The following is a 14026-nucleotide window of genomic DNA, read 5'->3' on the forward strand; positions in this document are numbered from 1 at the left end:
TTTCTTTTCAGCACACACTGTCTGCTAAACTCCTTTCATTGGCTACATATCAAAGTAAAACTGGTATTTTTAAACTGGCAAGTTCATGTTATTGAAATTTAAGTATATTTCTTCATGAAATGGACCTTAATGTTTTGCTTTGCATGGAATAATTTTCACATAATCCATCCATTTCTCAGATAACCTCAGTAGAATTTGTCAAGCTGATTGCAGCTCTTTAGACAAGTGCATCTGAAATGGGTTGTGCAAAAGTTTTTTTTTTCCTCCTTATTTTTTTCTACACACGTGGACCCCCTGGAACTTGATACTAATTACTCCTCTTAGCCTCTCATATCTCTCACACTGTCACTGCCACCTTGCACGCTCCCCACTTCTTCAGTGTTTTCAGTTGTGTTTAACCCTCAGAAGGTTTTCAGTGGGGTCACAAGACTCTGGTTAACTCCCTTTGCCCCTTACTGGCATCTCCAGCTCCAATGCCAATCTCCCCTCTTAAACACACACGCGCGCAACGTAAAAACGAACAAAGCAATTGAGAGGGAGTGAGTGTGAAACCAGAGCCAGTGATAACAATCTGGAGCTCAACCTCTGACCTGTCAGCAGGTCAGCACTAGACCCTGTTGTCAGCCCCTGCTCCTGGTTCTCGTGTTACAGCGGGGCCTTCCCTCATCCTCGTCCACATCGTGGCCCGTCACTCTGACTAGGAGAGGCAGAGTGTGAGAGCATATATCGCACAATCGCTTCATTGAGTTTCATTGCAACAGACTTTTAGCATCTTGGATATTTCACACAGTCTTAAAGATTGTGACCACTTTTTATTGATCTGGGTAAGTGATGTATTGTCTGTATTTACGCCAAATCATTTGGTAACCGTGGTAACGCATATGCACATTAGCACACGCGTGAGAATTTCCCTGATCAATCACTACGAGAAAAGGGCTTAAACCAGAGGTGTGATGTGTGTTTCACCCAACCAGAATTAATCAGTTTGACTGTGAAAATATCCTTCACTGTCACAGTGTATGAATGTTACGTGACATTATATTATCATTTATCAGATTTTAAAATTTGTCAAAAACGTAGTTTCACCGAGATTATGATGGAAAATGTCTACACTGAAGCATTGATAGGTCTTTTGATAAATAATTGACCCAGTCTGCAGCAAGACATTTATGCACAGCACAGAATTAAATACACACTTTAATCAACATATGCATTGCGATGTGTAATAAGATCATAATGTTTAACGTCATCTGTAAATGCAGATCCAGCAGGCCGACAGCACGGGGCCCTGCACCAGAAAGCACCCCGAGATCCTTGCCTCTAATTGTTACTGTTGTTCACTCCAGGTGGGAACTGGCTGCCATGACCACCAACAGCAACATCAGCAGGCCCATCTTCTCCTCCCACGGCTGACGGCGCTGAATGTGAAGCAGAACCAGGAATCCTTGCTCTGTTTCAGGACACTAGGCTTTTACCTTTCTAATCAGCTGAGCTCCGGCGGACTGGTTTTGTAGAGTTTGGATCTGTATCGGAATTGTTTTCCACATCCTCCAAGTGAGAACTCATTTACTGACCAAAATATCCTGCGTATGACTTCCTTGGACACCGTGATCTTTCTCATGTCGAAGGACGTTTTAATCCTCGAGACACTGGTTATGTGAAACAGAAATTGTCGACACCTGTTTTCTCCTCTTTCTAGCGTCTCTAGAAATCCAATCAGCCTATGATAATCATAGACTTCTAATCTTAAGCACAGGAAGAGACGAGAACTTCAGCCAAAGGTCTTGAGAGCTAACCTCCTTGTTGAGGGTGTCATCCCAACGTCACACTCAATAGATCTCCCCTGAGAGACAAATGTGAACCTTCCAGTCCAGATATAAGGAGACTGAGATGGTCATGAGTTTGGACTCCTTGCAGCTCTAACTCGGCCATAAAACCATGTAAAACTACCATGTCCATTTGCAGTAATTTAAGTTATGTGCACAGTATTTGACGCAGACACAGTTAATCTGTTACTTTGGTGTTGAATGCAAGGAGACTGAGATTTTTTTTAGGGGTGTTATGCTTGTGAAAGGTTCTGTTTGGCCGGCTTTCAATGCTTACCCTTTTTCCTACTTCATCAAAACGGGTTTAGCACCCCACAGCTCCAAAGTGTCTCAGAGGTGATTTGCAAGGCAACTGAAGCAAGCCGTCTGTCCGCCTTTTAAAGATAATCAAGTCCACCCATCTCCCTCAATAACATGTCTCGTTGAGTCTTTAATTAGACTTCCCGTACGTTAGACATCTACTTTCCTCCTCAGAAAAAAAAAAAGCCTTTTCACTGGAAAATTTGTGGTTGTCTGTCGTATTCTTCCAAGAGATGCCGGAGTGTCACTGGAAGAGCATGACTCATCACACTGCCACACTGCTCCACCCTTACCCTGTAGTTTTTCAGTGCCAAATGTAGAAGGGAATCATGATGCAAATATATACTGTGTATGTGTGTAAGCACATGCTCCCTCCTACACATAATCCCTGCCCACCTGCTTCAGTTTGCCTGTTGTTTTGAGAGAGAGAGAGAGAGATCACCACTAATATGCATTATGTAGTCGTTCCTCTTCTAGACAATCCTACAGCTTTTGGGGACTCTTCTCGTGACCCTGCTTATTCACGCTGTGGTGGAAAACTGGGACGGCATGGACGTTTGTACATCTACGAGTAAAGCTACACCCGAGCAGATGTTATAAACGCATAAGGGCTGTTATTAGATTACACACTCGCCACACGGCGTGAACACGACTTGGAATGGCTGACATTGGGGATGTTTATGCAGGTTGTGTGTTTTATTTTATTAATACAAATGACAAATTTTAGAGCAAAACTTGGAAAACACAGGAGTGGTGGTGACGGTCCTATTTTTTTTCTCCATCCACTTTAATTAAAGGCTGACGGCAGTGATATTCTATATTTTTGATGACATCAACAAATCCCATAAAAAGAGCAAAGTGAAAAGTGTGGAGTGAAATAAAACAGGCTTTGGGTATATTGACAGTACTTGTTAAGTCAATTAATTGTTGGTTTTGGTGTTTTTATGGAATTTGTTGACAATAAGACAAGTACCGAATACCAGACTTGTCCTTTGAAAAACTTGGTGAGGATGAATATACAGGCAGAAGAGTTTTAACTGCATTGCCTATTTATTTTGATGTGAATAGGAACTGTGTTACCACACACTTGTGAGCTGCATCGATGCTTTTCAGTCCCGGTCTTCGGGACCAAGCATGCTGATGTTTTCTGTCCTGCCAGATAGTTTGTTTTAATCTCTGTCAGTGGGTCCTCGATAAGCTGGTTCCAAACGAAACCCTGCAGGGCTCTAGGTCCCAAATATCAGGAGTGGATAACCCTGACCTACATAATAAATGTTTACAAATCTGTGTATTTCATGCGAAGCAGTGTAAAACAATCCTAAATGCAGGTTGAAGTCACCAGATAACTGCACTAAAGCCAATCGAGGCATGTCAGGCCTTACAGAGAGGAGACATGTCGATGCTGCTCTTTGCCGAAGTAGAGTTCCAGAGTTTGAGACGTTTGCCTGCCCAAACCAAGCGTGAATTTTATTTACAGACCGGTGGTGCCAATGTGACTCAGTCTTATACCCTCTACACTGCACACGGACATATCACACACCTGATATTCCTCAGTACCCCACTTACATGGACTATATACAACAGCTAATGCAGTGTAACCACAGGGAAGCTAATTGTGTGTTCACAAAAAAAAAAATACTGGTGAACAAATCAAACTATTTATGTGACACCAAATGGCTGCAGACAAAACTGATGATTCGTTAATTTCTTTCTTTTTTTTTTTTTTTTACTAATGTGTGGTGTGGAAGTCATTTTTATTTCAGGATCTTGGTCCTTGTTGCGTGTGAAGATAATGGGTGATGGTATTTTCAATCAAGAACTCTTCAGGAATATGATATGAAGTAAATATTAAATAAATGACAATGTAGACACTATGGTTGCAAATAAAATACCTGCACAACAAATTTCCGCAGTAATGGTCACTCACTTACCTCCAGTAAGACGATTCTATGGACAGGTGTTTGTGATGTTGCCTAAATGCATCGACATTACATTGTTAATGGCAGCGAGGCTCCTGTGTCATTTGTATTTATTTAACTTTGTAAGGAGGCTTTGGCAAATAGTTGATCAAACTAATCAGGGTGACTCTTGTTTACCAAATCAGCATTTGCCAACGAAGGAAAAAAACTGCGTCTGTCAGGTAAAGTGCATCATTAGATCATGGCGCACTGTTGATGAAGTTATTCAGTGGGAGCAGTAATTATTTGCCAAGCAGAATTACGTGACCAGACTGATCTAATGCCAAGAAGTGTATTCTATCTTTAGGGCTTACTGTGAGAGTTGAATAATTCATAAACAACAAGGAATGCTTGGGAAAAAAATAGAACAAAGTATGAAGTGTATTTGGGTTCATTTTGCAACTGTGTGAGCTCCCTAAGCTTTCTGTTTTTGTTTTCTTTTATATCTTACACATTTTTCAGAGCGGACTCTGTATCTGTAAAGGTTGGTCAGGACTTCCTGTGCAATATGCTTTAAAAACTGTGTCAATAATAAATCTGAGACCATTTGAGTTCATATTTGTACCCGTTTAAATGTATTATACATTTACCCACATTTATTCTGTGCTTATTTAGTCATGTCAGTCAGTGTGGCTGCATCACAGTCAAGGTTGGAAAGCTTAACCCTAATGTATGGCCAGAGCAGACTCCACACCATGGAGTGTTAAAGTGGTGGCCCCGGGGGTCAGATTTTGCCCAAGAAACGATTCAGGTTAATCAGACCTACAGTTTTTCCCTAGTCTTTTATTCTAGGGCTGGGTTGCACAATCGGAGTGCTAAAACTGGCTTTTGGCTAAAATCGGCATTAGCTGCACAGCATAAACACTTGAGCTTTGACAAACTTTGATTTACCGCTGCACACCTGACACAATGTTTCTTTGTACACATAAAAGAGAGGTTTACTTGGAGGATTGTGTCAGGAGATTACTAATTTGTTGTTTTCCCTTTCTCTCAAGTTGAAATGTATAGTGGCTAAAAGACATTTCAGATTTACTTTCGATGCTGCAGCTCTAAGCCGTGCACCACGATGAGTAAGTATCACTGTGATTAGCATGAGAAAATGAATCAAATTAAAATGAGCGTGCTAAATGCCACTAGGAGTTAATTGCGCAGAGTTGAACTTGTGGAAGTCAAAATAACTAAAATCACAAATGATAATCATGACAAAACTTGCATGAGTTTGGAACAGCTGCATCTGTTATGGAAAAAACAAGCCAGATGTGTACAATTTCCACCTCTTTATCTGTGGAGTGGGGTCTCCTCTTGGACCTACTGTATGCGGCACTTAATAGTTCGCAGGTCTTTGAACCCTGCAGTCCCCCACATTCTGCTTCCTGCTGAAATCTAGAGAGCTGAATCTGCCCCAGCCGGTCCGTCTAATAGCCCCCAATGTCTACCTCAGTGGGTAACTCTGAAGCCACGGTGCCACCCAGCCCCCCTCACTTTCTGTCAAACTACCTAATGGGACGCGTGCGGCTGTTTTTTTGGGGGGGGCCCCATCATTAGAAAGTGTCTCACCCTGAACCCCAGCTCCAGTCTTTGCCTCTGCTACCAGTAGCGGCCTGGCAGTTTGTTCCTGTCTGTCACCAGCCCCGTGCTATAAAGCCACTGTTATCTGCAGTGTTAAGTGCAGGCCACAGACGGAGGGTCAGCTTAAAGTGAGGCAGCAGAGACACCCTGTCCCGCCTGGCCCCGCCACACACAGGAAGCAGGGCCGCGCTGGGTCCCTCTGTCTGGCCCCGGAGCCTGCCTCGGCCAGCAATGCAGGCGCTAATGCAAGGAGACCCTCATCTAAATGACTCTCCAATTTCCCCTCAGGACTCTGACGATCCCACTGGCCCTTGAGAATCAGACTGAAGATTTGTTCGAGTGATTTGTTTTGTCTTGTCCCCCCCCCCCCCCATCCCTGTGCAAAAACCCTCACTCAAGTTCTAGTTCTCTGCTCCCAGTGTTGTTGAGGCCACTAAATTGGGGATTTGTGAAAAGAGGCATTAAAATAGCATTGGCCCTCAGAGGACAGAAGCTGGAGCTGTTGAACTTAAACCCATGCAAAAATGACGGAAAAGAAAGCAACGCATCTTCGTTTCATAACACAGAAACAGGGAAACTTATCATTTTTAGTTTTCCCTGCAGGCGTCATGCTCACAGAAGTAGCTCCTCAAGCATTGAGCGGCTGCCTTGTGTAAAATGTAAAGCCTCTAGTATGGTTTGGTCATGATTTGTGATGTCTCAGATCTGTTGCATCTGCTACAGGAAGCCATTTCGTGTGAGTGACCGAGCTTCTCATCCTCAGTGCGTCATGTTTGCAGACCTGTAGCTTAACTCCCTTCCAACTGGGGTTTAATTGAGTGACTAATACACATGCAGTTAAAGCGCTTTGAAGATAAACTGCCATAGCTGCCTCAGTGCTGTGTGCGTAAATTAAACAAAGATGCATCAAGCTGGTTTTCTGCTGAGGCTTGAATGATAATGACATCGCAGTTTAAACTCAAACGCTGTGCTCAGGCTGTTGTGTTCAACTTTAACACTTACGACTTTAAGAGTCTGATGAAAACTAACATTCTTATAATATTTCTTCTTTCAATGTTTCACCTTCCAATAGTCAGGAACTGTCAGTTTTTATTCAAATTCAGTCTTTTTCAACACAGCTGCAGTAGAATAAGGGAGCATCACTTTTTCTGTCTCTATAATTCTGTAAAGCTGCTGCTTTGTGTGTGTGTGTGTTCTTCTAACCTTGCCAAAACCAAAGATGGAGAAAAGCATCAAAGTATTAACTCTTCCCTCTGCCACAAATTGAGCGTGTACTTTTGATCAAGGTGATAGAAATAACTATACTGTTCTATCACAACAAATAAGGAAATAGTTCATGTTTTATATGCTAGATGGGCCGTGCAAAGAAATATAAAGTATTTGTTTGCCAAAAAAGTCAGAGTAGTGAGTGTTATCTTGCATAGTGACTTTCGAGTCAATTATTCCCAGTTACTTGTTTTATGAACAAACCCTTGTAAGACTCCAGCAACACAAAGGAACAATGAATTTATTTGACAGTAGCTAAAAGTAGGTCCACCTGGAGCTGCTGCAAAATGCTGCGTAGACACTGATGCATCAGTATTAATAATGTCATTTATTCTAATGTATCAGTTACAGGGAACAGTCCCATGTAAGTACAAGTAGCTGATACATGTGAACTTTCACTAAAGTATGATTTTAAATGCAGAGGTGTTATCCTACTTGTGATGGAGTATTTCTACAATGTGTGTGTGTTAGTAATCAACACAACATGTGTGCACTTTATGAAGCCCACGCACACGCATTTCTTCTACACTGATGAAATCTCACGCTGAATCGGATCCTGCGTCCAAACTCACGGTTATTTTTAGGGCTCACTTCACTAAACAGAAACTGTCATCTGTCACCGCGTCACAACAAGTCACATTATCCTAGTTTTTGGGGTTTTTTTTGTCTTCCCATCGGCTGAGATGGATGAGAGCTATACAAGGAGGGACGCACACAAGGGCGCGACTCTCCTCCTCATCATCATCATCATCATCCAGAGGGAGGAGATGAAGGCGGGCGGGTCTATCCTCAGAGGGATCACAATGAATCTGATCAGTTATTACTGAAGGCTTTGCTTGTCTAGAGTCGACCTTTAAATCAGCTCCATCAGCGTCAAAATGACTATTTGGCGCAACTTCTGCAAGCGTCACGTGACAGCTCCGTGCGCCTCCCGCCGTCGTCTGCACAGGGATGACCGCAGCTCCTCTTGCAAAAGGCTCAGGTCAGTGATTCTTCCTCCCCCCCCTCCCCCTCCTCCCCCACGGCCCCTAGTGGCTGAGTCAAACTCATCAACGCAGTTTGGGAGACTCAGACCCAACTCCGCTGCCTGCAGTGCACGCTCCATAGGGAGCCCTTAATCCAGTTTTCTCCAGTCTGCAGCCTGATTCTGTACTGTATGTGATACATACTAATTTAGCCACAATGATGCTGTTGCTTCATTTGAAAAAAAAAAAATCAAGCTGGTTTAGCCTCAATGATTTTGCTTTTTTTCATTTTGCAGCGTAGCCTGCGAGAACTTTACCCCTCTAGATAAATGACTTTGAAGGATATAGAATTTATAATGTGTCTGTGAATTTGAAGTGGTGTGACTGTGATATAATATTCCTCTTATGTTCACAGACGGGCTTCAAATCTCGGTCTGGTGTTGGTAGGAAAAATCCCAAACATTGCTGATCAGTGTCATAATATGAATGGATCTGTATTATTGAGGTGCTGGCATAAATCCTGATATAATTCTCCTTTTGTGGCACTTTCTGTGTCCTTGTGACGTGGGGCGACCCACTCCGTGGACACCCACTTTATAAGGCAATGAAGGGAGCAGCAGAAGCCCAGCCTCCCCTTTGTGTGTGACGCCCACGCTTAAGCCCTGGCAGCTATAAAAACCCCAGGCTCTCCGTGGATGGGCCCAGACAGATACTGATCACACAGACAAAGTCTAGTGAGAGCCCTCATTTCTGCTGCAGACACGACAAGCCTCTCATATCAGCAGTTTCCATAGGAACCCTTGATTTTCAAAGTCCGCTTCAGCTCGTGGGGGAGAGATTCCAGGCTGAATTGTGAAAAAGAGGCTTTATCTATTGAAGCCAATTACTCTTTTTGTCTTTGTTTGTTTTTCCTCAATTTTTTACACTCTTTCACTCCTGAAGAAGGATGACCTCGGACAGATTTTTTGAAGTGTGGCAGTAGAAAAAACTTTGACTCCCCAGCTTTACTTTCCCCAGTTTTCTTCACACCTTTGACCTCGATGACCATGGTCTCTCACAGATCCACCAAAGGAGCATCCAAAGCCCGGCGGGACCACATTAATCATGAGATCAGGAAAATGCGCACTCTGTTGCCCATTTCCTTGGAGGACCAGGAGCGTCTCTCCTACCTGCACTCCATGGCCGCCATCTGCACCTACATCAGGAAGTCTGTTCTCTTCCAGGGTAAGTCCTCAAACCCTTTACTGTCTTTGAGCATCTAATTTGCATTCAGCCTGCCTCATTGTTGAACAAAATGGGACTAAGTTTGCAGTACCGTGGGGACTGAATCAAGGATAAAACCTGTGACAACCTGCTGAGATGCGTACAGTGTAACACAAGGCTGAACTCACTCTTTCCTCTCTAAGGACTTCCTGCTGGGGAGAGATCACACTGCTCTCTGCCATACGAGGCCTTTCTTGAAGCCCTGCACGGCTTCATCCTGGTCACTACCGCTCAGGGGAGGCTGGTATATGTGTCTGAAAATGTAGCTGAGTACCTCGGTTTTTCCATGGTGAGTGTATTGATTCAGTACAATGTCGCTTTGGACTAGTTGGATTGCTGCACATGGGGCTTTCATCTGCTGTAACTAATGTTGAATCCTGTTGAAATTTTTTTTTTTCCAGCTAGATGTGCTTCAAGGAGACACTTTCTATGACTTGGTGGAACGCTCTGACATTGATATTGTTAGATCAAACCTTGACATTGAAAACAACTCATCATCAGGTAACTTTTAAGACTTTTTAAAAGAATTTTAGACTGATTACTGTGTATAATTATCACAAGTTTATCCATGGAGGCTTGTTGTGCTAAGCCTTCCAAAACGAAGGCCACATTTTCTCCAAACATCAATTCAGTTTCCCCACAATCTGACCCAGCGACACGCACTGTAAAACGTAATGAAAAAGCTGTTTCTGCTGTCATATTCTTACTACTAAACTAAACTGACATGTCACTTTCCTTCAGAGAGGAGCTTCATATGTTGTATGCAGACCTCCAAGGCCTTCAAGCTGCAGCACGGCAGCTGCTCTTCCATGATGGTCAGAGGGAGCTTCCGGTCTTTCCCTCAGCCTTGTCCATCCTCGTCCTCTTCAGCCTGTCCGAACGACCAGCCTCTGTTCGTGGCCATCTGCACCCCCACGCTGGACCGCATGCAGAGCTGCGTCTCCCACTTCTGTCACAGCTTTAACAGTGTCCACAGACTGGATATGACCTTTACTGAGCTGTCAGACAGGTACAATCATAGATCCCCTTTCTAAACAGATGTAATCCAAATGTTCTCGTATTGGTTACTGACAAACATTTTTATGTCTTCCTTTTTCAGCGTTTTATATTTTTTGGGGTATTCTGTGGAAGAAATGACTGGTCGGTCGTGGTACAGTCTTATCCACCCTGAAGATCTTTCCTTGAGTGCAGATTCTCATAGAAGTCTAAGTAAGTGTGCAGTTCATTTACCGGAAAACTGAGCAACCAAGTATTGCAGTGAAATAAAAGTTAAGGTTCCGGTTTTGTGCTGATTTTGCAGGCGTATAGGAAAGGAGCACTGATTTCAATGTGCGTGTCATTATGTTTCACGAGCGTGCGTGATTATAACCATCAGCGTGTTTTCCTTATCCCGTCCAGTGCAGGCAGATGAGGGCTTCCAGGTAGAGATGGTGCTCCGACTCCAGTGCAAGGATCTGTCATGGACCTGGATCTACATTCAAGCCAACAAGCTCTCTGAGTGCCAGGGCATGAGCTGCACAAACTTCATCATCAGGTATGACAAACCTCACTTTCTCCACAGACCTGAGCTGACAGTTAAGAAGTGTTTTGATGTTTTTCAAGTCATAAGCACAGATGTAATATTTTCTTTTGCTTTTGCAGCGAAACAGAGGCCAGATTTCTGCAGAAGAAAATCAGCAGCGATGCCCTCAGACCATCATCTCTGGTGAATTCTTATCACTTTGCAGCTCAACAGGCGCCCCACGCTCTCCAAAAACACAGCCACAACAGCACTAAATGCTTTAAAAGGCAGAGGACGTCTAACAGCCAAAGCGAGGAGCCAAGCGCCAAAGTTAGGGGGGAGTCGGACCTAGACAGATACTATATGACGTGCGCCGCCTCCCAAGGTCATAGCTCACCTGTTCCCTTGAGTGACAACCCCTCGCTCTTCACCCCTCCCTACAGCCCGGCCTCTTCCAGCTCCCCTCTCCAGCAGGAGGAGCTCAACCATGACCTTCTGATGGATGTGCATGGATACACAGATCAGCTGCTGTCCTCCCCCGAGGGCTCTCCCTCCTATTACTCCTACCCAGAGGCAGGGCTCACCTGCCACCAATCACACTCCGACTCCCTGCCCGCTGCCTCTGAACAAACCTTTGACCAGGCAGCCTTCGCCGTGCCTGGTGCTCGCTCTCCGCCCTCCTCCTCGTCTCCGACCTATGATTTCCAAGCTTCTACAGCCGATGCTCGATTAGTTCCAGACTACCTGTCTGTGTCCGATGTGTGTGAGATCTCAGTGGACTGTGCTCTGCATCAAGACGACCTCTGCCTCCCGGAGCCGCCACAAGGGGGCAGCCTTGTCCAAGTGCATCATGTTCCCCACCACGTGTTGCCCATTCATTCCAGTCTTCTCACACCCAACCAATCACCCGCATCCACAGAGTCGAACCTTTATAACGAGAGGGAGCAGGCAGAGATCAGTATTCTGGCTCAGCAGATCTCTTCCCTGGCCAGCAGCTTTTCTATGTATCACACCCTGAACCCGATTCAAAACGTAGCGCAACCTGTAACCACTAACACCCACTGCCAATCAGCCTGTGACTGGCCCCACCATCCTCCTCTCCCCTCTGTCCTTCCCTTCAAACGTGAGCTGGTCCTCGATGACGGCGTGTTCGACAGCATCCTGAAAGACTTGGACTTGGTCGCAAGGAAAAGCAGCATGTCTGCTGGTGTCTCACACAGCTACCAGCAGGGCTTGTTGTGCAGCAGGAGTGGGTCCCATCGGTTGGAGCAGGGGCCCCTCGGTCTCTCCCCGACCGTCCCAGAGGACCCGCTGCCCGCAGAGCAGTTCCCTGTCATGGATCCCTTCAGTTTGCCGATGGGACACCATGACCAAAACAGTGGGTTGCATCAACTCAACCACTATATACAGAGTGGCCTTCAGCAAGGTAATTCCAACCAAACAACACAGCCACTCATCTAATGATTTTCTTCTGATATACTCCCTGTAGGTGGCACATCCTAAAGTTACAATTCACTCAATATTATTTTCTGTCTCTTCTCAGATGGACTTGCTGAGGAAAACCTGTACTGAAATAAGTCTGTGACTTACTGCACTACCACTTGTATGGCATATTGTCAGGGCGATCTTCCTTCGCTGGATTCAAAGAAGAATGTTAGCAAAGACATTTAAAGGACGTCTTTGCTAAGCACCATTTCCCCAGGTGACTTATCTCTGAATGTAGAAAAGAATCTAAAATAGACTGAGGCTACAGCTTTGTCTTCACTTCTTAACACTGCTGTCAACTGTTTTATGTTTTGCTGATGTCTTATATTTTATGGAAACGGTACTTTTTAAAAATGTGTCTGACAACACTTATACACTGAGATGAAGTTATATTTTTCTTGGAATACTGAGTGACCACAATTTACTATTGAGCACTTTATCAATGTCATTGCGACAAGGAGTTTATAAATGAGAAGGCTTGCTGATGTAAATTCACCTGGATGAGCTTTAACACATAATACATTCCTTCTAACAAAGAGCCATTTGTCAGAATTTGGTTTCAGGTGCCTTGAAAACATGTCAGGAAGACACTTATCAGTTCGCTAAGTTTACTAAAGAATAATATTTCCATTTATCATGTTATTAATGTCTAATTTTTGTGTGTGCCATTAATGTGTTCATGCTGTAATGAATAAAGAAAACAACTCCAGTCAGCAAGAATATGATTGTTACTTAAACGCCTACCTCAAAAATACATCAAAATACATTCCAAGTTTGAGCTTCATTAATTATTTATATTTATTTTGAACTTACTCACTCACTTCTTAATCTCACTTAAGTGTTAAAATGTTTTACTTTACTGCAATGTGAATCTTAAACCTGTTTATTCATTCCACCTTTTTTTTTTTTTCATGGTACAAGTACTGTATGTTCAATGTATTATTCCTGCAATTTACTTTGGATGTTTGAGATGTAAATAAAACAAATGGAAAAAACAACTGGGTCCTGTTGATAGATAATCAGGGTATGATGATCAACCAGCATCTGCCCGAATGAAATTAGACATTTAGGTCAAATTGAAGTTTAAAGCAGCATTTTGTTCCAAAATTATACATAAACCTGAATGAACAGATTGTTTTGGCCACTTGGGGGCAGTGCAACAAGTTGTAAGGACAATATTAACCTACAGTATTATGACGTTGTTATGGCGAACATGTTAGGAAACATTAGCATTCATTTGGACTCATATCTGTCCATCAAATTTTCCTCTTTGTGTGGCTCCGTTTTGGTCTTCACCCTACTACTTTGTGCACCAGCTAGTTGCTAACTTTGCGTGTCTGCTGTTTAATGATGAGCAGATAGTGAACAGTTGCTTTTGAGTGCCTCTCTTGCTGAAAACAGCTGACTGCTGCATCTGGAAACGTGGCCGATGAGAGCGGTTAGAGTGAACCAAGACACTGTTTGTTGCTGGCTGTAAAGCCAAAACAGTGAGCCGAAAGACAGCAAGAAAACCTCCTTCAAGCTGAGGAGAACTACAGTGTTGGTCTATAATTCTCCCTGGGTTTGTCACTGGCGGAGATTCCTTTCAGATCACAAGTAATAACTTGAGCCAATGCTGATATAAAAATATTGATTAATGCAGCTTTAAAATGCAGCTCTTTGTAGGAACAGTTATTTGTAACAAATGGGTCTACTGAGTATTTTTTATGTGCAGTTTCTATATATCTGCCCCAGCACATCGTCTACTGAGCTCCTCAGTGCTCCATTGATTTTTACATACTATGGCTAGTCAGACCAATGAGGGCATTTAAACCGTATACAGAGGAATCAATTGCATGTTTGGACAGATGTGCAGGGTCAATGCATAAAACACTTAAGACAAAGAAATGAATT

At 43.6% G+C, this 14026-nt stretch overlaps 2 protein-coding genes across 2 annotated transcripts in view; both read left to right on the forward strand.

Annotated features, from left to right (window-relative positions):
* Positions 1 to 4634, forward strand: part of klhdc3 (kelch domain containing 3) — a 28113-nt gene extending 23479 nt beyond the window's left edge. The window contains exon 11 of the mRNA XM_070841257.1: positions 1347 to 4634. Coding sequence (XP_070697358.1) covers positions 1347 to 1413 — 67 coding nt within the window. The 3' untranslated portion in view covers positions 1414 to 4634. The remainder of the gene's footprint in view (positions 1 to 1346) is intronic.
* A 4296-nt stretch (positions 4635 to 8930) lies between these two features.
* Positions 8931 to 12220, forward strand: npas4l (neuronal PAS domain protein 4 like). The gene is made up of 8 exons (XM_070841538.1): positions 8931 to 9108; positions 9291 to 9436; positions 9549 to 9648; positions 9889 to 10156; positions 10247 to 10356; positions 10546 to 10681; positions 10789 to 12074; positions 12192 to 12220. Exons 1-8 carry the CDS (start codon positions 8931 to 8933, stop codon positions 12218 to 12220), a joined length of 2253 nt encoding a protein of 750 aa, XP_070697639.1.
* Positions 12221 to 14026: the final 1806 nt, after the last annotated feature.

The sequence above is a fragment of the Pempheris klunzingeri genome, chromosome 12, assembly GCF_042242105.1.
Source record: "Pempheris klunzingeri isolate RE-2024b chromosome 12, fPemKlu1.hap1, whole genome shotgun sequence".
In the NCBI taxonomy this organism is placed as follows: Eukaryota; Metazoa; Chordata; class Actinopteri; order Acropomatiformes; family Pempheridae; genus Pempheris; species Pempheris klunzingeri.